This window comes from Passer montanus, unplaced genomic scaffold, assembly GCF_014805655.1.
Source record: "Passer montanus isolate IOZ18808 unplaced genomic scaffold, ASM1480565v1 scaffold89, whole genome shotgun sequence".
Classification (NCBI taxonomy): domain Eukaryota; kingdom Metazoa; phylum Chordata; class Aves; order Passeriformes; family Passeridae; genus Passer; species Passer montanus.
Genome location: NW_024374256.1, coordinates 121,123 through 143,973, shown reverse-complemented (window position 1 = coordinate 143,973; position 22,851 = coordinate 121,123). Strand labels below are relative to the sequence as shown.

Here is a 22,851-nt window from a genome sequence, read left to right as displayed (position 1 = left end):
GGCCATTGCATCCCTTCAACCCCTGTGTTTTTCACTCGGTCACAATTACAAACCAATAAATTCCTCGTCCGGTGCATAACTAAAGCCTGCAATTTGTGTACCTATCTATAATTTATCCGCAGCTTTCACTGTTCCCTTGCAGGGCAGGTGTGTTAATAATCTCCCTACCTGAAGCTGATAGTTATGATCTCAATAGATGCTATTTTTTTCCCCACTACAATTGCCCTCAATTTAAAAACATAATGTGTTAGTGGTGTTTAACACACATCAAAGCAACAGGAAATAACAGTAGTGGTAATAAAATAATAATAGTAATAGTAATAATAATAATAATAATAAATCTGTGCTGGAGGAACACTTTACAACTGACGGAGCACGAAGCGCTTTGCAAAGTCGGCATTGCTGGGGCTGAGCTGTCCCCGCTGTGGGATTCATGTGGGGCTGGAGATGAAGCACCTGTGCCCTGGGTCATCTGTCATTCCCGGCAGACGCAAGCAGACTCCTGGATCCGCTGCATGGGCTGAAATGGGCAATGGAAATGGAAACAGAGCCCAGGCGGGACGGGCCCGGGCTGGGTCTGGGGCTCGCCGGTCTCCCCGGAGCAGCAGCGCCGCTCGCTGGAGGCACGCACCGAGGGCCGGGACCAGCCCCGCCGTGAACCCAGGGATCCCCCATGGTTTCGGTCGGAAGGCACCTCAGAGCCCGTCCCGTTCCACCGCGGTCCCCGCCTCGCCCCGCACAGCCCGGCGTGAGGGGGCTTCCGGGGGCGTGTCCTCCCGCGGGGGCGTGCCCGCCCGCCGCACTACAACTCCCGGCATGCCCCGCGCGCGGCTTCCGGCGGCGCGTCCGGCGGCGGCGGCGGCAGGTAAGGGCCTGCCCGCGGGCGGCCACGGAGGGGGAGCGGGGGCGCCCCGGGGATGCCGCGGAAGGGCCGGGGCTGTGCGGGCACCGCGCCGGGGGCTCCCGGCGGAGCGGCCCCACAGGACTGGGCTCGCGGGGCTCGCAGCCGCCGCTGGCTCTGACGGCGAGGAGCGGAGTTGGCGTCCTGCGCTGCGCTGCGCGGACGGCTCGGAAGCCGAGCGGCTCGGGTGGCACTCCGGTGAAACCCGGGCTCCGGTCCCTGCCGCCCTCCGTGCCTCGCCGTGAGTGTTTGCAGCTTCCCAAAGTTCCCTCTGAGGCAGCCCCGCTGGTATTTCTTTGTTTGATCTCTCCTGCCTTCATGTTGACTGAAATTTGAAACGTCCCCGTTGTGCTTTCTGGCTTAATTGTTCTTTCCCTATGTTTGCACGCAGATGAATTATTTACCTCTGTGCCTTGCACTGGGTTGTGTTTGTCCAGGTGGAGGTAGGCGAGGGCTTGGTGCCCTTCCTTGGCACTGGAATACTGCAAAGAAAGTGAAATGATGCGAGACGGTGCTCAGCTGAGGCTGAAATAAACTATAAAGCTCTTTAAGCTTTAGGATGTTTAAATGTTGCTTCCACAAGCCTCGAAAGAGAAGTGGAGCCAAGGAGTCCCAGAATGACTTGAGTTGGAAGTGACCTTAAAGCTTCCACTGTCCCAGGTGCTCCCAGCCCCGTCCAGCCTGGCCTTGGCACTGCCAGGGATCCAGGGGCAGCCACAGCTGCTCTGGGCACCTGTGCCAGGGCTGCCCACCCTGCCAGGGAACAATTCCTTCCCAATATTCATCTAAATCTCCTTGTGGAGTGTAAAACTGTTCCACTTGTCCTATCACTTTCTGCCTGTATAAAAAGTCACTCTCTTTCTTTTTATAATCTTCCTTCAAGTACTGGAAGGGTGTAGTGAGATTTCCCAGGAGCCTTCTCCTTGTAATTGCTTCTTTATTGCTTAAAGAAAGCTGGAATTGTGCAGGAGTGAGTGCTAAAGTTGGTGTTTCGTGATGTTCCTGTTTTTCAAAAGCAAGTCTGGATCAGGGAAGGGGATTGATGAAGTTCCCACAGCCCACCCTGGGTGGGTAAAGGATGTTCAGCTGAGTTAGTCTGGTGTGCTACAGAAGATGCAAGGGAGTGGAACTGGATTCCTCTCCCTGCTGCGATTTCCTCAGGAGTGCCCGGTGCTCCTCAAGCAGACCTTTTAAATGAATCCAAGCTGCTTTTAGGAGTAGACAACACCTGAAATCGTCAGCTTACATGGTTTAAATTCCTCTTTGTGAAGGAAAGGGCAAAATAGAGCCAAAATGAGGCCGATTGTGAGGGACAGGGCTGTCACAGCTACAGCAAGTGAAGCTGAGTGTCTGCGCAGGGATGGCAACAAAAACCCTTTCTCATTAGGGTTTTGTTCTCATTAGGAACAAACCTGTTCCTCCCAGCAGTGCTGGGAATGACTGCGCTGCTCTGTCCCACGTGGAGGTGGTTTCAGACGTGTCAGTGTGTCCTTTCACAGGTGATAGACAATCTGTTATCTGACAGTGTATCAGTGTTTTTGCAAGGAGCGTTTTCTTTCTGGATTCCCAGGGATTGAGCTGTGTCTGAGGCACAGAGCATTCTCACCCCGGGAGGTGGAGTGGGAGTCCTGCTGGGAGCATGGGCAGTGCCACAAACAAGGGGAATGTGATTGCATCCTTGTTTCCATGCTGCTGGATCAGTGATTATACAGCCTTCTATTTCCTTCAGTTACTGGTTAATTTCATTTCCAGTTCAATTTGATAGCAGTTTTGAGAGCCAAATAATTTGTATTTAAACAAATGGCTTCTATTTTGATCAAATTTCATTGTGTTTGGCATGTGTTGGAGCATTCTATGTATTAAAAATTGCTGAGACTGTGGTTCCTGCAGGTTTATTAGCTGGTGATGAATATTTAGTTACAAGCTGTACAAAACCTGTGTCTGGGTGTGGGGGGGCTTAAAACAAAGCTGGGTTTTTCTGGCTGGTTTCATGAGTGAAGAAAGCTGCAGATATCCTTGGGATCATTTGGATTACCTCAAAACATGTCCTTTTCAGGCAAAACTGGAACTCTGGGCTGCTGGGAAGCTGGTAGGGCTGTTGGGGGCAAAGACATCCCCTTGCTCCTGCATCCATTAAGGTGGGAGTGGAGATGCTCCAAGGTCATTCATAGTCAGTTCCGTAATTCTCTTTAGCAGTGATTTTCTGCATACAAGTGCCATGTGGGTTTATTTTTCTGAGTGTGAGAATGCTTTTATTTTTAGCTAGCAAGTTTGGAGCCTGTGGAAAACTAATGGATGTGCAACTGTGGCAGCGTTGGGCCTGGGCTTTGTGTCGAGGGGGAAAAAGCCCTTTCAGAGATCTATTTTTATCAGTTAATTAGTCGCTGTTGCTGACGTGTCAGTGCTGTGGTGATAACTATTCCCAGTTCTTCCCTGCACAGTGGGGTCATGGTTAGGCAAGGAATGCAGCAGCCAGCATGGCTGCTCATCCCCATGGCTGGGGTTTAACTCCTTCCAGACTGTGCCCTGAATCCAAGGGCAGATTCCACGGGAGGAGCTGCCATACGGACATGCAGAAGTTTGTCAGTCTTCAGCAGAGGGGCTTTCCCACAGGTCACTGCCCTTAATTTTTCCTCTGCCCAGAGGATTTACTGTATCTCGGTAGGAGCTGAGGTGTGGAGGTGGTTGTGATTTGCCAGTGGCTGGGTGACGGGCCTGGAACCAGAGGTAAAAGGCTGCAGCTTTCCCAATTCTTGCTCTTATCTGCTGATTTTGAATGACTCAGGACGATCTGTCCGGGTTGGAAGGTAACCAGGCAGAGCATCTAGTGATTACACGTTGGTATTTTGCTTCTTGTAGATGAGGAGTTGCTGTTTTCCTGATTTCAAAATGACGAAGCCCTTAATCTGAAAATCCTTGTGTTGTTCATTCTGTTGCTTGTGGTGTCACTTGTTTTTGATCCTCAGCTGTGCTGAGATAGGGAGGCGAGAGGCAGCTTTGGTCTCAGCTCTACCCTGGTTGTCACTGCCTGAATTTCTTTGTTTATTAGTGACTCTCGGCTCTTTCTGCTGAGGATGGGATGGGGGAGGGAGGACTAATTATCTCCAGAGAGAGGCTTTAAATGCTATTAGCCAAAAGAAGAGGCTTCATCTCCTAACTTGAATGAGTTGAGAGAAATAACACAAAGCACTGGTGGCAAAGGTATGAAAATTGAGAGCAATCCAAATGGTTTCTCTCTGCTGAACCCTGGAAATAGATTTATTATTGCTTTTCCCTGAGCCTTTGGCTGGTAGCAGCTTTGGAGGAGTGAGGGAAGGGGTAAACAGATTGTTAACTTTACTCTTTAGTGTTTGTGCTTTATGCATACTGAATCGCTCACCTCCCAGCTTCATGCAGTCGTGATGGGCAATTCATTATCAAGGACTAATTAACCGCAGCTGCTGAGTGTCATGGGGCAAAACAAGGTGCATACTGATGAGGTCTATTTGTGCAAGCCTGGCACTTCTGTGCAGTCGGTGCCTTTTGAAACACTTTCAGGAAAGATCACTGAACTTCGGTAAAGTTTACTGCTGTTAGAGGTTTGGACCTTTTTGCTGTCAGCTCCAGAAAGCTGCTGCTAAAAGCAGGGATTGCTTGGCTGCCAGTACCTAAAGGTTTTCCTTTAGTTAACCAAGCCCCAAAAGTTAACCCATTAATTACAGCTGTGTTGGCACGGACTCAGTTGTCTAAAATACATCAAGATTAATCCCCAGCACTGATTTAACCTGCAGGCTGCCCCGTATGGGCTTCCTTCATCAGCTCACACTTGCCTGTGGGAAAGGTGAACCTCTCTTAATGTGTTTTTCTCTCCCTTAGCTTTTAAGGGTGCAGTCAAGAAAAGTTTGGCTCTAATAGTACAGAAAAGCCTTGATTTGTAAACTTGGATCAAAGTTTGGGAGGCAGTGACTTGTTTGGTGTCTGCACAGTGTTTAGTAGTGGGCCACACTCAGCCCTCTCGCTGTGTAAACACTGTGTTGCAGAGGGTGACTTAGCAAAAAACGAGATTATTGCTGGATGTGGCCTTGAGGTTGGGATCACAAGCTGTGTCTCAGGCTGTGCTCATGGAGGTGAAGCTCACAGAGGTGTTTGTGGATATGGAATAAAGCCAAAGGCTCTTGTCTTTGGAGTATTTGAGCTTTGAACAAAGTGTGTCACTGTGCCAGTTTTCAGGGGACTTCGGCTGTAGTCACATGCCTTTGAAGGTTGTCTTCTCCTGACTAATCCTTCTGTCCTACTGAAAATCAAAGTGGGATGTCTGTCACAGCTGAACCCGCTGCTGTGGGATCGGCCTTTCTCACTGTGCCTGCTGGATGGGGCTTTGGGCACTGTTGTTTCTGTGCTGGCAAGAACTCCCCTGCAGATGCACAAAACTGCTGCTGCTGGTGTGTTATCCATTCCTCTCCCCTCCAGAGCTGTCTAAAAGTTTTTGCTGGTTTGCTGCAGTGCCAAGATCCACAGGAAGCAGGTTTGCAGGTACAGCTAACACCGCCAGCCTTTGGATCCCAGTGCAGGGGAGACTTAAGTGGGTTTGAGCAGGGATGGAAGCAAGGTCAGGAGGATTTGAGCTGGTCTTTGCTGGCTGCCTCAGGTGCTGTGGGAATGCATTTTTAAAGCTGCCCTGCTGCAATGCTGACAGTGGAAATCTGGATGGATCCACGGAATATCTGCTCCCTGATCCTGGATGGATGACCTTGTGCTGATGAGGTTATCTTTATCAGCTGGGACTAAGGAGGGGGAGGGTAATTACTGAAATAGGGATGTCAGATGTGTGCTAGTAAATTTGGGCTTTTATTTTTGGCAGTATTAAGTTTAGTGTCTGTTGCAAACCAGGTGAAGCAGGAGAAGAGCTGTTAATGGAATCATGGAAAATGCTGAGTTGGAAGGGAACCCATCAGGGTCATGGAGCCCAACTCCTGCTAGATTTGCTCCCTTGTAAAGAGTGTTTGTGTGATGCCAGAGGAGAGCAAACAATTTTGTGATGAAGGATTGTTGTGAGGCTGCTGGATCTCCCAAATCAACGTGACACTAGTGATTACACTAACCAGTATTATCCACATCTGCTTCTAGCCTCCAAATGAAGCCTTCAATCTGTATTTTAATGACTGTGTTCTCTCTGCTTATCAGCTGTGAGTCCAGGGAAAATAAGGGTGCTCAGGTGGACAGGAGGCCTGATTTAGCTCCCAGCTATGTTGCTGTTGTGGTGTTTGATGTCAGGCAAGTCACTTTTTCCTTGTTTCATCCTTCTGTCTATCCTCTCCAAGATTACCTGTGGTTAGTGAGGATGTCATCCTCCTCTTTATAGCTAGAGGGACAAATTAATTCATCTCAGCCTTAAGGGCCATAATTAGCAGCCAGGTTCTACTGGTCTAGTCCCATCTTGCTCTGTGTCATATGGTGTGTAGGTGGGCCCTTTAGTAAACAGAGTATGAATAACAGGAGGAAGTGTTTGGGTTTGTTGGGTAGGTCCAGCATCAGCTGCGTTCAAGGAATTGTTCCTTGATTTTCACCTTGTCCTGTGTTTTGTGAATGTGTAATTTGAATTTTTTATTTAAATGTTTTTATTTAAATGCTTATTCAGGTTTCACACTAGGCTTTCCTGTCTGTGGATCTTGCTTTTTGTATTAAGTTCTTTTGCAAGGGGGGATTTTTGAGAGCTTTTTCAGTGAAATAGAAAAAAGAAGTTTGCCTTGATTCTGCAGTAAATTCCTGCTGCTCTTGGGAAGTGGGATTTATAAAGCTGCTGTGCTACATTTCAGCATGGAAGGGGAGGTGGGGGAGAAACTACCAGAAATCCATTTCTCCTTTAATATGGAATTGTATAGGTGATACTCTTGCATGGAGAGAAGCAGTCCTTGCATAAGCACTGGATACATTAACATTTCTAACTAGTAAATTTATGGATAATCTCTTCTTTTGCAGGATTTATTTAGATTTGAGAGCATTAGCCTCTGGGAAAATTAAACCTCTTTTAAATCCACTTTGTTCAGAGACTAGACTGAGGAACTGCTGGTAAGCCCTGCCATCTTCCTCCTGCTTTTCTGTGGGCTTGATTGGAATTGCAGTGCAGGGACACAGCTGGCCCAGAGGCACCAGGGCTCTGGCTTTAGGTGCTTTATCCAGTTGTGGCAAAATGGATTTGGAGCCTGTTTGCTGTTCCTGTAAGGGGCATGTGCAGCGCTAAGCACTGGCCAAACCAAGAGAGCCCCTAAAACAACCAGCCCCAAAGGTAAGAAATGTTTGTGGGAGCTGAAATGTCTGGATAAAGCAGTTTTTCTGCATGATGTCCCAGTTTTGGGGCTGGTGGTGGCTGAAATGTCAGTGTGCTGGGTGCTGCTGTGCCTGCCGAGGCGTACCTTCATTTCAGGTGGCTGATTCATGGCTCTGTGTATTTAATCATAGTTTCTATAGCAGTGAAATCTTTAACAAGCAGGTGGAGTTTGCTCTCAGTCCGTGGCGGGTTCGCATGAATGTCGTGGCCAATTCATTCCTGTGTTCTTGCTGAGCAGAGTCATTTCATAGGGGATAACATTGAAGGCTATTCTGTGTTTCTGCTGCATGTAATGAGTACTGAAATAGCTTTCATTTTAATAGTATTACTGTTTTTAATATGATGTCGTGAGCATTGCTTTGTCCTGTCATGTTTTGCTGTGCTGCTGAGTAAATGCAGAGTAGGATTCCTTATGCTGATGTGAATGTTTATCTTACTACCTTTTGATTATCATTTAAGATAATTGAACCTGTGATTGTAGACTTCAGTCTTCCTGTGTTCTCCACAAACGCATCCCTCAGGGTTTGATATTACCTGTTGGCTCATAATACGACTGTGGTTTGCTCCTGTTGTACTGAAAGCTCAAATTCTTTAATTCTGTGAAATGCTGGAATTGTATCTCCATTAAGCAGGAGGGGAATGTTCTTTGCCAAGAGTCTGTCGGAGATGTTGGCTGAAGATTGTTGTGTTGAACTTCCCGTGCATGGGGATCAGCAGCAGCAGGCTGATGTTTGCCCAGGTGAATGTGTGGGGTTAATACATGCAGCACTAAAGCATTTGGGAGTGCAGTGCATGGGGAGGTGGGTGCCACGCTGCTCAGTTCTGGGGGTGCAATTCCTCTCTCCTCCTTCATAGCTCCTGTTTCATTGTGGGTGTCCCCTGGAGCTGGAAATCAGAGAGGCTTTGCCTGTTAGGCACGCTGTGTGCAGGTGAAGTGGAGGTCCTGTTTATTTGCCATTTCTGTTGGTGTTGAAGGCAGGAACACTTTGTTCCCTGCTTTTGATTGTAGCAGTTTGCAGTGCGAGATCTTCCAAACTTGACTTTTTGAAGCTTTCTCACAGTTGCAGGCTTGATCCTGGAATTTAGTGTCCCTACAAGCTCGGTCTTTAAAATGAATTCTTTCTTGGAAGGCTGTGTTTGTGCTGGCTGATAGGAACCTAGCTCAGCTACCTGTAATCACTGTCTAGGTTTGAAGCAGCCATTGTGGGGTGAAATGTTTGCTGCCTTTCAGCAGAGTGCTTGTCAAATAGTCTCATTTAGTGCACCCAGATTTTTAACAGATGGGACAGATTTCTGTGAGCCTGGGCAACCACTACAGTTGCTTTGCAAGGTGAGACATTTCTGTTTTGATGGGCGGGAGAATTAATAACGCTGTGTGATTCATTCCAGTGATGTGTCTGGTTTTGGATCAGATTTGGATTTTTTATAAAGGATATTAGCATTTGTTTTCAAAGAAAGCTAAGTTGAAAGGCAAAAGATGACAGAAGCAGTTCCTGAGCTGTTCTGGTAGGATGAATGAATCTTGTGCATAGAGATCCCTGTACACTTGAGGGGACTGGGAGAATTGGTCTTGGGCAACGTGATCACTGTGCTCAGAAACTCTTCCCCTTGTGCTGCCAAGAGGGAGAGAGTGGCAGCAGGGCAGTGCAGTGTGGGTAGGAGGCTGTGGAACACCAGCTCTGCCTTTGTCTGCAGGGACAGTGATTAACCACAGCAGGAATCTGTCCTGTGGGTAGCCAGTTCCTAGTGGAAGCGTTCTGCAGACTGGCTGAGCAGCACAGCAGCCACAAGCAGGGAAGGAGATGTCAGTGTCTGGTGCTTTTGGAGCTCGGTGTGCACTGCAGGAGCAGCCTCTGTGCTGATTTTGTCTTGGCAAAGGCAGCAATGTCTAGTGAGTATTCAGCAGTCTCTGGTGGCCAGGCCTCCATTTGCTGCGAATCCCAGGCTGCCCTAAATGCCACCATGCTGGAGGGATTACAGGGCAGGTCCAGCAGGGGTGAGCAAGGCAGAATTCAGGCTCCATCTTAATGTTTCATTGCCTGCTCTCAGGGCTATCGCTTCCTTTGGAAAGGGGTTATTTACTTCCTGCAGAATCACTCTGGGCAGAAGAAGGGTGTGCAAGAAAGTGAAAATCTCTGGTGAAGACTGAGCTGTTACATGTTAAATTTAATCATCTGGGGACATGTGGGGCAGGTAATACATTAGTCAGCTCTCAGGATGTGATCCGCCACTGGAGGGATGTGGTCCCCAAAAGCCAGAGAGTGCCTGTGTGTTTTAGCAGATTGCAATTTAAGTGTGCTAGGAGCGAGTCTGAACTGCTTTTGTGGCTGGAGGATTGCTGGTTTATGTCATGATCCCTTAACAAAACAGCTCTGATGGAGGCAGCCTCTGCCACCGGGCTTTGTGTCTCAGCAGGACAAAGGCTGTGCTGGAAGCAGAGCGGGTGTCTGTGTGCCTGGTGTGTCCATCTGTGCTGGCTGGGAGAGAGCTGGAATTTGGAAATGCTTTTAACTGTGTGTGGGGAGCAGGTGGCTTTTCATCCCAATGAATTGTTTATCCCAGTATAGGTTGGGGCAGGGTTTTGTTGCTGTCTGTTGTTCCAAGAAAGTGGGAGGAATGAGGGGTAGAAAGCGTGGAACTGGTTAAACTGGAATTCCTGGGTAGTGCCTGCCCTTGAGTTATGATCAGCGAGGTCCTGCATATTTCAAAACCTAGGGCTGACAAATCCTGGTGCTGTGGGATCAGTTGGTGCTTTAGGTTTTTGCTTCTAGGTGTACTGGAGGAGTTCAAGAATAGTTTTGTAGCAGAGAACTCAATCTTGTAAATATGAGTAAACAATCTTGGTTTGTCACAGATGCTCTGAGATTATGCAGGATGGATACTCATGGCCTGGTGATCAACCTGGCTCAAACAGCATGGAGGGATAAGGGTGGCACCTTCCCTGTGGTGTTTGCAGTGGGAAAGGGATGGAGGAGTGGGCAGGATCTGTGATTCTGTCCGATTTTTCAAGGCTGTTTGGTGCTGGGAAGCCTGACTCGATGTCTCCCCAGCCCAGTCCCAGTCCCTGAGTGGGGCTGCAGCTGTGTAAACTTCCAGAAGTGCTGTGGCTGCTGAGCAGCTCCTGTGTGTTCACTCCCTTCCCTTATTCCCCACCAACTGGTTGTGGCCCATGTGACAAACAAATTGAGGAACTGAGCTGTGTTCAGGCCAGCTGCTTCTGCACCAGGCTGGTTTTGGCTGCGGTCAGCTGCTCTCAGATCTCTGGTTCCTGCACAGGGAAGGGCTGGGACCTCCTGGATGTACCTGGAGTGCTCCAAGGGCATGTCTTGTGGAGGATCCTGTGCTTGTGAGCCAGGGCTCCTCATGCTGGGTGTGCAGAGCCAGGTCCAGCACCCTTCCTGCTAGTACAGCCCATCCCACAGCATTTCCTCGGCTCCTGTGCCTCGAGAATGTTTGAGACATTGATGTTTTCTCTAATTTTAAATTCCTCTCTGCTCCTTGGTGTTATAATGATTCCCTTGATTTAATTTGCACAGCTGGAGAAGAGCTTTTTTTCCTGGTTGCCTTCCTGGCCCAGGTCAGCTAGCCTGCCTGCAGGGCACGGGGAGAGATTTGTCGCTTCAGTTGGGTGTTTTTTCAACCATTGTTACTGTGGAAGGTCCTTTTGTGGCTGAAAAGAAGCCCTGATAGTTTTGTTGAGCTCTTAATGCAGCTAAATGTGTTGGCTGGAAAATGTCATTTCTAATGGAAAGTTAGAGTAGTGATGAGAGAAGAGAGCTGAAACATTCCTGTTCTTGGGGGAGTTCCAGGAGATTACTGTCTTTAAGATTATCCCACTTAAGATTTAATTAAAGATTATTTGGAGGAGTATATCAGACCAAAACCTAAAAGATGAGTGACCATGTGCTGAGCAACACGGCCTAGTGGAAGATCTCTGCCTATGGCAGGAAGGTTGGAATTAGATGATTTTAAAGGCCTTTCCAAGCCAAACCCTTTTACGGCTGTGTCCCTGCCTGAAAGCATTTGTAAGAGCACTAGGAAAGGCACAACTTCCACCTGAGATTAAAATCAACTTGGGCCCAGTAGGTCAGATGGCTGCACTAACCACCATCCCCAGACAATCAGTGTTGCTGCTTCATAAACTTTGTGCACAACCATGAGAACTACAATAGATGTTTTTTTTTGTTTTTAAGAAAATGTTCTCATTCAGAAGCTTTATGAGCTTATTTTCACAATGGGATGCCTCGCTCTCTACACTTATGTTATGAAGACTTTGCCAGATCAGTAGTGGGGATTAACTTCTCTGCTGTCCTAGTTAAAGCCTGGGCACCTTTTTATTAAAGCTGGAGCTTTGCAAGAAAATAATTGCCTGAGGAGGGCTTCTTCAAGGAAATTTGATATCTTAATTAGAAATTATTAGAAATTATACTCATGAGTCTGTGAAAGAAAAAAATAAGACTACAACTGAATTTCAAACTACCTGAACTGCTTGGCAAAGTCTGCTTCAAAAGGTGAAATGTAATGCTTCTACAGATTCAGTGATGTAATTCCAGAGTGTTGATTCAGAAAGCGCTTTAATTTCAAACAGGTGAGCTGTTCCCAGTTAAAAAGCGTTGACTCTGTGAGTTGACAATGACACCTACACAGCATAGGTTTTCTGTATCTTATCTCATATTTTTTCAAGTGGGAAAGTTGGACTGCCTTTGTGGAATTTGATTAGAGATGCCTGGTTTATGTGCTGGAACGTGCAGCAGGGAAGGCATGGAGTTTAATCTGATTGCACAAACCCTGTGGGCTGTTTATCTCAGGAAGCAGTTGGACATTCAGGGTGCTTTGGGAAAAAGACCCTTATGGCAGGATTGCAAATTCAGCTCTGCTGTTGCAGGATTTTTGGGAGTTCAGGTGAGCTTTCTAGCAAATTCATTTTAGTGCTTTGATGGTGGTTAAGCCCATTACTCTCACTTTTTAAATAGAGGCGAAAAGAAACACTTTTCAGACGGGTTCTGCAGTGGCTGAGACTAAAACTGGCCTCGTTCTGGGGAGGAAATGGTGGTTGCAAATGAAATTGTCTATCGAGTCATAATTACAGGGGCATGACCACAGCACTGAGTGAGTACTCAGCTGCTAAGTTTTTATTCAAAGTTCAATGGAAATGGAAACCGCAAAATGAAGGCAGAGGTGGTTTGAATTTTACCCCAGAAGCCAGAAGTAAATAAGTAACCCTGTTATTTTGTGCCTTTTGGGGGTGTGCTACAGAACTGACACAGATTATTATAGCTCATCTAATACGTGCAGCCCACAGTGCTGAGCTGCTCTCCATAGCAGTGGGTCCAGGATGAGAGTTTGCTTGGATATATCCAAACGAGCTCCTTTGGATCCTTCAGGGCAGGCAGGCACTTATATAACCTTCTCTGAAAGGTGACTTGTACTTGAGGTATTTCCCCATCTCCTCTGTGCTTTCAGTTGCTGCGCTAATTAATTTATATGGGCCTTGTGATTGGGCTGAGGTCTGGGTTTGCAGAGGCCCAGCTGGTGTTTTTATAGCGAACTGGTGATGCCCCAGTGGCTTCAGCAGTGATAAAGTTCATCCTAAGAGGGATTTGTGTAGTCAAGAATTTGGTTTGTCATCTTCTGCATTTTGGAAAGAGGGAGAAACAGAAAGTACAGCTTAGATTTTGGGCAATTTAGCTCTGCATTTCAGATGTTGTTTTTTGCTTTGCTGAAGCGGGTGCTGGTAGAGCTGGTTCCTTAAGTCCCACTGTGCAAAATGGTCTTGTGGGCATCCAGAACTTCTTTAATCTCCTGGATTTCATTATATCAAGCAGTTGATCACAGAATAGCCTTGCTAGCTCCCTTTGGATCCTCCTACTCCTGTGTCAGCTTCCACAGTAATAAGAGCATCTGTCCTCTGCATGAATGGGCCATTCTGCTGTAATTTTACCCTCTGCTTTTAATTTTGGTAATTTTGGTAATTTTGGTCCAAGACAAGCCCTTCAGCCACTTTAAGGACAGTGAAGTGGGGAGCTGGTTTGCTCTATTAATACCATTTTTTTCTCTGCATGTATCTGCACCTCCAGAGTGGTGGATCAGCTGTAAGCAGGTCTGGAGGTGAATTAAAGTGTCTCCCATACTGAGAGCTAAATAGAAAGAGCATTTGTCACTGGGGGCTGGTGCTTATAGGATGCTGGCTTTTTGTTCAAGGTTTGGTGAATACGGTTCCTTCAGTGAACTGAAACACCTGGGAGAGGCTAGGGTGGCTTTCTCAGACTCTGTATGGTCTGTTCAAATAGAACTATGGAAGAACTTGCTGTGTTTGATTTGTGAGATGAATAAAGTGCCCACGTGCTACTGTGGAGGCCTACATAAGGTGAAAGTTTCTAGGAAATTGAGTATTGCAAGTTTTAATTTGCATTTGAATTGGTTTACAGAAGAAGTTAATCTTGTCCAGATGGGGGAAACTGAGGCATAAACAAAGGGCCTTGTTCAGTGTCCAGCCATCCCTGGAGGTGCTCAGGAACAACTGGATGTGGCACTCTGCTCTGGTTGACAAGGTGGTCATTGGTCACAGGTTGGACCCATGATCCTGGAGATCTTTTCCAACCCCAGAGATTCTTTACTAGAGCAGAAACAATACAGGGTCTGGAGTCTCACTCCATTGTTCTGCACAGCATGTCTGTGAGTACTTTTAGGGTTTACTTTTGCCCAGGTGTTGGAAAAAGCTGCTTGCCCTCCCCATGGCGCAGCCCCAGGATGCAGCTCCATTCCCTGTTCCTCCCTGGTAACCTTATATTACTGTGCCACCCACAGGCAGCTACTGAGCTGCTGGAAAACATTTGCTGTTTGCATGGGGAGCCACTTATCAAATGTTCAATCTGTGACAAAAAGCCACTGGTTTCATTGACTGTAATATGAACTGTATTGAGGTTTTCAGTCCTGGTTATTCCAATTTTCTTTTAAATTGCACATAGAGTTGTTATGCTAATGTCTGATTTTTCCACTTCTTCCACAAAACCCATTCCTTGTGCTAACCAGCTGCTGTGCTCCTGCTCAAAGCCATTGCTTCCCAACAAGTGCAAAAATGCTTGTAGTGTTGGGGTCCTTGAAAAGAGAGGGAAATGCTGGGCTGTTAATTAGTGGTGCACCCTGTTAATTGGCATGTTGCCACATTAGGCTGCAGAACTACTAGGTTTAATCTGTGTGGTTTTACTGAGGAGGAATATTCTGATTTCCCTCCAATTGACCTATCCACTGCTCAGTGTGTGATTAGTGCAGAACAAACTGGGTCAGCCGAGGCTGCTCAGAGGATTTTGAAACCAGCATTTGCAGTTCCAGCAGTTTGCAGAAACCAGCAAATGATGTTCAAACCATATGAGCAAACCAAGACTTCTAGGTGGAGCTCGTTTGTTTTTAGATGGAGTCAGAAAAATATATGAGCTTTTTGGCATCCACTGACTTGAAAAGGGGCTTATGCATCTCTTCCCCTTTGTACCACTCTATCCAACAAGAGGTTAATCATACCCTTACACCTTGTCTTGTAATCTGCACTAGGGCATTTGGCATGGTTGATCTATTTAGGCTTTTTAAGAATTTCCCTTGTAATACTTAAACTCCAGTTGTGCACCCGTGCTGTAATCTCTCCTTTGGGAGAATACTTTGGTGCTGTTGAAGTATTCTGCTTTGCAGAACAGAATTTTAATATTGTTTACCATGCTCTTAATCTTACCGCTGGCAGATGAAATGAGTTTCTTTAGCCCTCCCCCTGAGGAGCTGATGGAGCTTCATGGCCAGCAGACCCATGGCATTAGGTGGAGTTATCTCAGCTTTGCAAAAATCCGCTCATCTGTCTTCCTGGAAGGAGTAATTATTGGTGAGAGAATAAAATGATTTTGTTTTTGAAATTGCCTTTATAAAGAGGAATGGGCAGCCAGATCCACGGGGTAGTTGGGGAGGGTTGGTGAGTCTGGTCCTTGAGAAGCATTTGCAGCTGGGGAGAGTCCTGGTGGCTTGGATCAACCATTTGAGTGGAGGTTGGCAAGTCAGGGAGGAAGACTCAGGACATTCTCTGAGTGATGAAGCAGAGGCTGCTCTGTGCCTGGCTGCCATCTCCCAGCTTATTCCTGGTGTCTGCTTTTTCTTGTTATGATGGTGAGCTGTTATGGGCAGCATCAACCCTTTGCTGGGCTCTTGTCATCTGCCCCAGAGGGAGTCTTCTGGGCAGAAATGTAATTTTTTTAAGTAGTGTAAAGCAAAGGGCTGAAGGGACAGAATGAGCAACAAATAATATTTGTTTATTGGCTGTTACTAGCACCATATTAGGTCAAAATGAATAATTATCTGGGAGTTGTCAGGTGAGCTTGTTTAATTTCATGGGTCATGGTCTGTATTAATGCAGGACTATGTTCCTCAAGCCATAGGTGTGTGTTAACCCTTCCCTTTCCCTCCAACTGGTGGATATAGTTCCAAACAGTTACAAGAGCATCCTTTCTCTTCACATGTGTTTTTTTCCAAGACAGCCTTGGGTTTTGTGTCTCATTACAGGAAAAGCCCTGTAGTAGCTGCCCAGCTGCTGTCATGTCCCTCTCTGGAATGGTGATTTAGAGCTGAGCCAGCATGGAAACGGTTTCCATGCCTAAGGCAAGCCTGTTGGCAGCCACTGTGGAGAAGTAATGTGCCACTTCTGCTTGGAAGAGTTGTCAGTTTTCTACTTCAGTTGGGAAAAACAACCAACATTGGCTTAGGTATTAACTGGACTTTTGGAATCGTGCTGTAGTCTTTTGAAGGAAGCTGTTCGTGTTACTGGAGGAGATGAGCAGCAAGGACAGAGTGGTCCAGCTAATGAGCTTCATTCTGAAGGAAACTGAATGCTTAAAGTTCCAGAGGTCTGGGTAAGGATTGCTGAGAATGAGACAGTGAGGAAAGGGGGAAGCTGTAAAGGGGTATTCAGTAGAGCTCATGGATGTGGATTGCCCAAGGCTGGAACAAACAGCAGCACCTTGGTGTGCAGCTTGGCACCTTGGTGTGCGGCTTTGTGGTCCTGTCGAGGTCCTGTCATCCCCAGCCCACTCCTCTGGAGATGCTTGGTGTGCATCTGGGCCAGCTTTGACTGTTCCCAGAGCAGCTGGATCCATGCTGGTGCAGGGAATGGGTATAGGAGGGCATGGGAGGAGATCCAAAATCTGGAATTGGGCTGGTTTGCGTTGCTGGGGCAGAATGTGACAGAGCTGAGCACATGGGCAGAGCTGGGAAAGACAGAATTCCCTGTGCACAGGGAGTGTGTGAAGACTGAAGGAATAGGGTACCAAACACTCCAGCATTGCTGTGAAACAGTCATTTTCTATTGTGTGTGGATTAGCTGCCTAGCTGGAAAGAAGCCATCGCCTTTCTGCAGGAGTTCAGAGCCGGGTCAATGGAACAGGAATATATTCTTAGAGTGGTACAAAGAGCTGGGGAAAAAGCTGTAGAGTGTTTGAAGTCTCGAGGCAGACAAAGACCGTGGTTCTGCTGCTGTGGTGGCCAGAGTACCAGAGGGGCAGGGGAGAGTCCCGAGCTCTGCTGGCAACAGGGCTCTCAGGAACAGGAATTTCACACAGCTGTCAGGCCCAGGGAATGTAGGGCACTCAGAGGACATGAATATTCAGAGGAGCTGTGGCATGTCGTGCTAGAGGAAATGAAAAAGCCAAGTTTTCTCAGAAGTAGGTATCTGGGAAACCTGTGACAGTCGGGGATAAAAGCAAATTTCTTTTCTGTGGAGTGGGTTATCTCAAATGTTATTCCAGAATCCAGCTTTCCAATTAGCCACTCGTAGTTAGTGCTGGCAGCAGGATCTGCACTGCTTAATCCATTTCTTTGGTGAGAAGTGCCTGTTCTTAGTGCAGGCAATGCTGCAGGAGTGAGGACTTTGCTCCTTCTTCCTCTACCCTGGCATCACTTTTCTTTCCCGTGTGCCTTTGTGCTTGTTCTGTTGCTAACCAGATCCTGCGGATTTAGTGTTGTGCTCAGAAGATCCTCCCAGCCCAGGCTGAGGTGCTCCCAGCTGCGCTGTCAGGCGGTGACAGATGTCTCGGGTGTGCACAGTGAGTGTCCAGCAGTGCTGGCTGCCAGGATTGGTGTTCCAGGCACAAACGTGCCCCTTGTAGTGCAGAGCTCAGCACAGCCTGTGCAGCAGTGCCCTTGGAGGGCAAGTGAAACCCATCTCCCTGGGAGCAGTGGGAGCGCTGCTGTCGTTTGTGCTGAGGTTCAAGTAGGCCTTGGGGTGGCAGTTTCAGTTTCCCTTCTGCTTTCCTCTCCCAGAAGGGCGTGCTGGAAAGGGCAGGCAGGGATGGTGGTGGCTCTTCTGCTTTCCGTGGGGGAGCATTCCTCCAGGAGACTGGAGCAGATGAGGGTCAGGCTCTGCACCTAGGGAGTAAGGCACAGCAAAAGAGAAAACAGCCTCAAGTTGTGTCAGGGAGTTCTGGGTTGGATATCAGGGAAAATTTATTCCCAAAAGGATTGTCAAGCCGTGGCACAGGCTGCTCAGAGCAGTGTTGGAGTCACCATTCCTGGAAGTGTTCAAAAACGTGTGGGTGTGGCACTTGAGGACAGGGGTTAATGGTTGGACTCAATCATCTTGGAGGGCTTTTCCAGCCTAAATTACTCTGCAGTTCATTCATTCCAGTTCTTGCAAATGGTGTCCTTGATGCAGCACGTGGATGCACCAAACCATGCATCCAAATGCATGTGAAAGCTGTATTTTAAGTGTTAATGGATTAGACTGTAGGGATTGAGGGTGTTTCCTGAGCAGCTTGTCTGCCTCTGAAATCAGAACCCTCTGATGTTCTTGATCCACTGTTAGCTGCCCAGAAGCTGTTTAAAGCTGTGATCCCCAATTATGTTTTGAGGGTTTAATGGCTTTGTTGAGGTGTTTCCCCCTTCCATTCCAAGAACATCACTGCATTGGAATTTGAGCTTCATCAGAGAGAAGTAGCCTGGAGCATGTGGTCTGATCCAAAGAAGCATTTTTCCCCACACAGCTGAGCAAAGCAAAGCTGAAAAGCCCCACTGCAGAGCTTGCATGGATGGTGACATTGCAGCTGACAATGCAGCCCTGGGATGCTCCAGTGCTCCTGAACAAGCTGAGCACATGCTGCACAGTCAGCAAGTTGTCACGTGGAGATGATGAACTGATCTGATGTTAAACTAAAGCCACCAAACTGTGCTTTGCTGCTGGGACCAAAAGTGATGAGCTGGCCTGGGATTCGTGAGGAAAACGTTAGGCTGAAGTGGGCTGTGGATAAAGGCTGGCTTTGACTCCTTCGCACTGGAACAACCTTATTTTGTAGCTCTTCCCCAGTCACCCCATGCTGTTCCTGCTGACATGTCCAGTTGTGATTGTCTAAGTTTGAACTGCAAGATTTTGAGGACAGAACCTCCCTTTTTCCAAAATAGTGAGCCTGTTTTTACTGTGCTGCAGAATCTGTAAAAATCAAGACACATCGTGATTTCCCCAAACTTAGTTCCCCTGGCATCTCATTTCAGAACTTTCCCCAGGAAAAAAAAGGCTTTTCTACTAAAATCCTGGTTCCTTTTTTTTTTTTTTTTTGTGTTCTCCCCACCCCAGTATGTTCAGAAGTGCCTTGATGCTGTGTGACATCTGAAATACTTCCTGTGCATGTGCTTGCTGTGCTGCCTTTGCTAGATAAGCAGTAGGCTGTTCCTTTTTACAGCAGGCACATCCCTTCCTGAAGAGGCAGATTTGGAATGTTTTCCCTGGGAACAAATATTGCTGCCTTGTAATTATGTCACCTTAATTTTGTTTCTCTTTTCTTTCCATCACAGCACGTGTGTGATTAGAAGCTTTTGATGCCTTCAAAGAGGGGTGACAATGTCACACTCTTCCTAGTTTGGGGCAGGATTTCTGCTCTAGGTTCCCTCCACACTGGTTTTGTGTAGGCTGAGCAGAGCTGATAGAGAAATAAAACTAAATCTGAGCTTAGTTCACACTTGGAATTTTAATTTGTGTGGTGACTTTGTTTCCTGTTTTTGTAGGAATTTCTCTGGACCCTAGTGTACAAGAGGAATGGAAGAGAACGCTGGTGAGTATGGTCTTAGAGCTCTTACCACAGATTATGGACCTGGCCTGTCCTCCTTGGTTTAGCATCATAAAGAGCCTGATTACTTTAAACTTGGTGTCTTCATTTCAAGTGTAGAAGGTGACTAGAAAATAATGTAGTTTGGCAGATGCATCAGCTGCATTTGTACTGTGGTGTGGACCAGATCTGACTGAAGCTCTGTACATATGGAAGATCTTTTTTGGAATCTCCCATCTCTGAAACCTGGAATACTGGTCTCTTGGCTATCCCAAGTTCTTGAAAACAGGCAACATCCCCTTTCTTAATAAGGAAGAGGCCAGAAGCAATGAGCTGATTTGAACAAGGCACAGGGAAAGGCATAAAGGAGGATCGGCTTCTGGTTGTTCCCATTCTGTATTTATTCCTTTAGGCTGTTCTGTGTTGCAGAAGATACAGGATATTTAATTTTTTTTTAAATTAAAATTTAAATCTCCTGCTTTAGGCAGTGTGTAGTGCTTGCCCTGAAGCAATCAAATTCATTACTGGTAGGTTTAACTGATGCAAGGATATGGTTGTAGCTAAAACTCACAGATTTTTTGCTTGGAGATTGCCTTGAAGAGCTCTTCCATCTGTTTGCCTAAAATGGCTACAGGAAAGGAGTTAAATGCCCATTTTTTCACTGCCATTGACATGAGATTTGCATGAAAGCTCTTGCCTGCACTGTGGGAAGCCAGTATCCATGCAGCATATTGGCCTCACATCTTCTGGACTGTGATACTGCAGTTGGTGATTCTAACTTGTAAATAATATTTCTAGGTTATTCTGTGCAGTCAGGTGATGCTATCCTGAAAGCTTTGGGAATGGTTGTACTTGTCAGCAGGGCAGAATGCTTGGTGAGGCAGATGAAGGCCAGGTTTTGGCTTCATACTTCATACAGGGCTGGTGTGTTGGAGCCCAGTGGCCTGGTTAAATCATCTGCAAGCCAAGAGCTCCTGCATAAAAGTATATTGTGCTTGTAGTCCTGGTGGCAAGAACTGCTGTGCCCCCTCTTTGTCAGGCTGTAAGGTGCACATTTAATCTCTGGTTATTGCTTTCCCTTCTGATTTGCTCGTGGCAAACTGATTCCAGAAGATGAGTTGTGGAGGAGGTGGAAGGTGAAATGAGTGTGGCACTGGCAGCTGGGGCTGGAGCAGTGCCTGTGGAGGTGGCAGCTCCTAGTGAGCCCTGGGACACAGCAGAGCAGGGCCATTGTTCAGTCTCTAGAGCTTTGATTGCTGGGGTGGCTTTGAGCAACATCTGGGCCAGGTTGGATGAGGCTCTGAGCAGCCTGGTCTAGTGGAACAAGATATTCAAGGTGCCTCTCATCCCCAGCCATTCTGTGGTCAGTGAGCTCTTCTCATTCACCAGGACTTGGCCTGTGCTGGGACTGCCACCAGCCACCTCTGTTCCCATCACAAAGCTTTCTGTCCCTTTCACAGGCAGTTGAACCCCATTTTTTGGCTAGATCAGTGAGATCTAGCCAAACCTCAGAGCTGGAGCCTTCTGAGGTTTCTGAGTGTTTTGATGAGTGCTGGTGGCCTGGGATGTGGAAAGCCATATGTTCTGTTTGTATTTTGCCAACTTTACTGAAGTTACTTCCCCTTTCCCTCTGAACAACTTGAGCAGTGCCAGTTTAGGATGGAGGATCTGTCCTGAATCTCTGCATGCACAGACACCACCCATGGTTGGTCACGAAGCTTTACCTCCTTAGTGCTGGAAGCCAAGAGCCCTGTATTAAAGACAGAGTAAATAGATGGATCTTTAAATAATTTCCTTGAAATTCCTTTGCTTTTATGGATATCCATTCTCCAAGTGCTAAGCTCAGGACTGTTGGGTTGATCCCGGAGATGAGGTAAGATGGAGCTGTGCTGAAGTCCAAGTCGGTGCCCTTTGTTCCCTTCAAGCCTGGTGCTTTGTATGCATTGCTGTCCCTCCTGGTTGGATATTAACTGCACTCACAATGCTGCATGGCTGGCGCTTGTTTGAGCTGGTGTGCTTGGAATGGCCACTGGGAATGCACAGGGAAGCGTAAATCCTTCTGAGCTGTCAGTCTTCACCAGCCATGGGTGGGTGGGGGAGCCTTCCTTGGCTGGCTGCCCTGGCTAATTAAAAATGAAATTTGCTGTTGTCTTCAGATTTTAATTCATGCTCATCCCTGAGGACGAGTGGAAGCCAGGTCTCCAGGCAGCTGCAGTGAAGTTTCAGAGCTGTCCATACATGGTATTCTAGAACAGGTATGCAGCTTGAAATTTGCTCACAACCCTGCCTAAAGTGTAGAGGAGAATACACAGGAACTTCTGGTCAGCTTTGGGACATGGCCCTGAGTAAGTGAGGGTATGTTAAGTTCCCACATGTGACCTTAAACTGAAGGAGGATGGGTTAGATTGAATATTGGGAAGAAATTCTTCCCTGTGAGGGTGGTGAGGAACTGGAATGGATATCTCAGAGAAGCTGTGGCTGCCCCATCCCTGGAAGTATTTCACGCCAGTTTGGATGGGGCTTGGAGCAATCTGGTCTAGTGGAAGGTGTCCCTGCCCATGGCATAGGGTGGAATTGGATGAACTTTGAGGTCCCTTCCAACCCAACCCATTCTGGGATTCCATGATTTTACGTCAGTTCTCTGCAGTAAATTTGGGGGGGTGTGTTCTATCTAGGATTGTGTTCTATCTCGTATTTCATCTGTCTGTAAGTCTGGGGGATCTAAAAAGCAAAATATTGAAGTGGAAGCTTTGTGCTTGGCAGGGGAAGTCTCACCTTATTGCTCATGGTTCCTTGAAAGCTCTGCTGCCATGCTGGATCAGCCTAAGGTGGAAGCAGACCTGCAGTTCACTTGCCCAGTAATGAGCAATCATTAATGAACAGGTTCAGAGCAGCATGGAATGCCTTTTCGTGGAAGGTGTTTGCTGGTGGGTCCTTTGACCTCCTGTACTGTGCACTCTGTTGACAGTTTCTGCCTATGCTTACACACTTCTTCTGCAGGTATTCAGATATGAATTTGTAGGTCCCTAAAAGGTCTAAATCTCTGTGGGACAACTGTGAAATTAGTGAAGTAACCTTTGCACATGCAGGCTGTTACCCAAAGCTGCTTTTTTAGAAAGCTCCTGAAGTACTAAGTTCATGGATGCTTTAAGAATCTTCTGCAGCTACTGCTTTATTCCATGCTGACTTTCATCCTCTTTGACTTTCATCCTCTTTATCTCCTGCTGTGCTACTTTTTTCCCAATTTTTTTCCTCCTAAAAATAGGAAATACTCTTCAAGTCCTTCACCTTTGTGCAAACAAAGAAGTAATTTGTTTTAGCATCTAAGCTGAGTTACATGCCTCAGAAAGAAACCAGTGTGACATGAATCTGCTGCTTCTGGAGACTTGGACTCCAAATATAGTCTGAGTAGAGGAAAGAGCTGAAAACATGAATACTTGGTTCTTATCCCACCAGCTCTGCTGCTTTTTCCCAGCAGGATGCATGGCTGGCTGCCTGATTCCCATCTTTATCCCCAAAAATCAGAGCTACAGCTTCAGATGCTCGGAGATTCCAAACCATTATGGAGTCACTGAGTA

At 47.0% G+C, this 22,851-nt stretch overlaps 1 protein-coding gene and 1 long non-coding RNA gene across 9 annotated transcripts in view; one reads left to right on the top strand and one right to left on the bottom strand.

Annotated features, from left to right (window-relative positions):
- Window positions 1–289: 289 nt before the first annotated feature.
- On the bottom strand, window positions 290–761 carry LOC120513842. Its single transcript, XR_005630366.1, has 2 exons — window positions 632–761; window positions 290–520 (listed from the first exon to the last, which is right to left on the bottom strand). It is a non-coding gene; the product is annotated as an uncharacterized LOC120513842 (long non-coding RNA).
- A 77-nt stretch (window positions 762–838) lies between these two features.
- PHACTR4 (phosphatase and actin regulator 4) overlaps window positions 839–22,851 on the top strand; it is a 55,001-nt gene continuing 32,988 nt past the window's right edge. The window contains exons 1-4 of one of the 8 annotated variants that reach the window (XM_039733645.1): window positions 6,973–7,166; window positions 7,841–7,947; window positions 19,233–19,279; window positions 21,430–21,528. Coding sequence is in view for 6 of the 8 variants with exons in the window: in XM_039733639.1 (XP_039589573.1) it covers window positions 19,264–19,279 (16 nt within the window). In the remaining 2 variants the exon portion in view is untranslated. The other 7 variants (XM_039733641.1, XM_039733639.1, XM_039733640.1 and 4 more) reach the window with 7 other exon arrangements.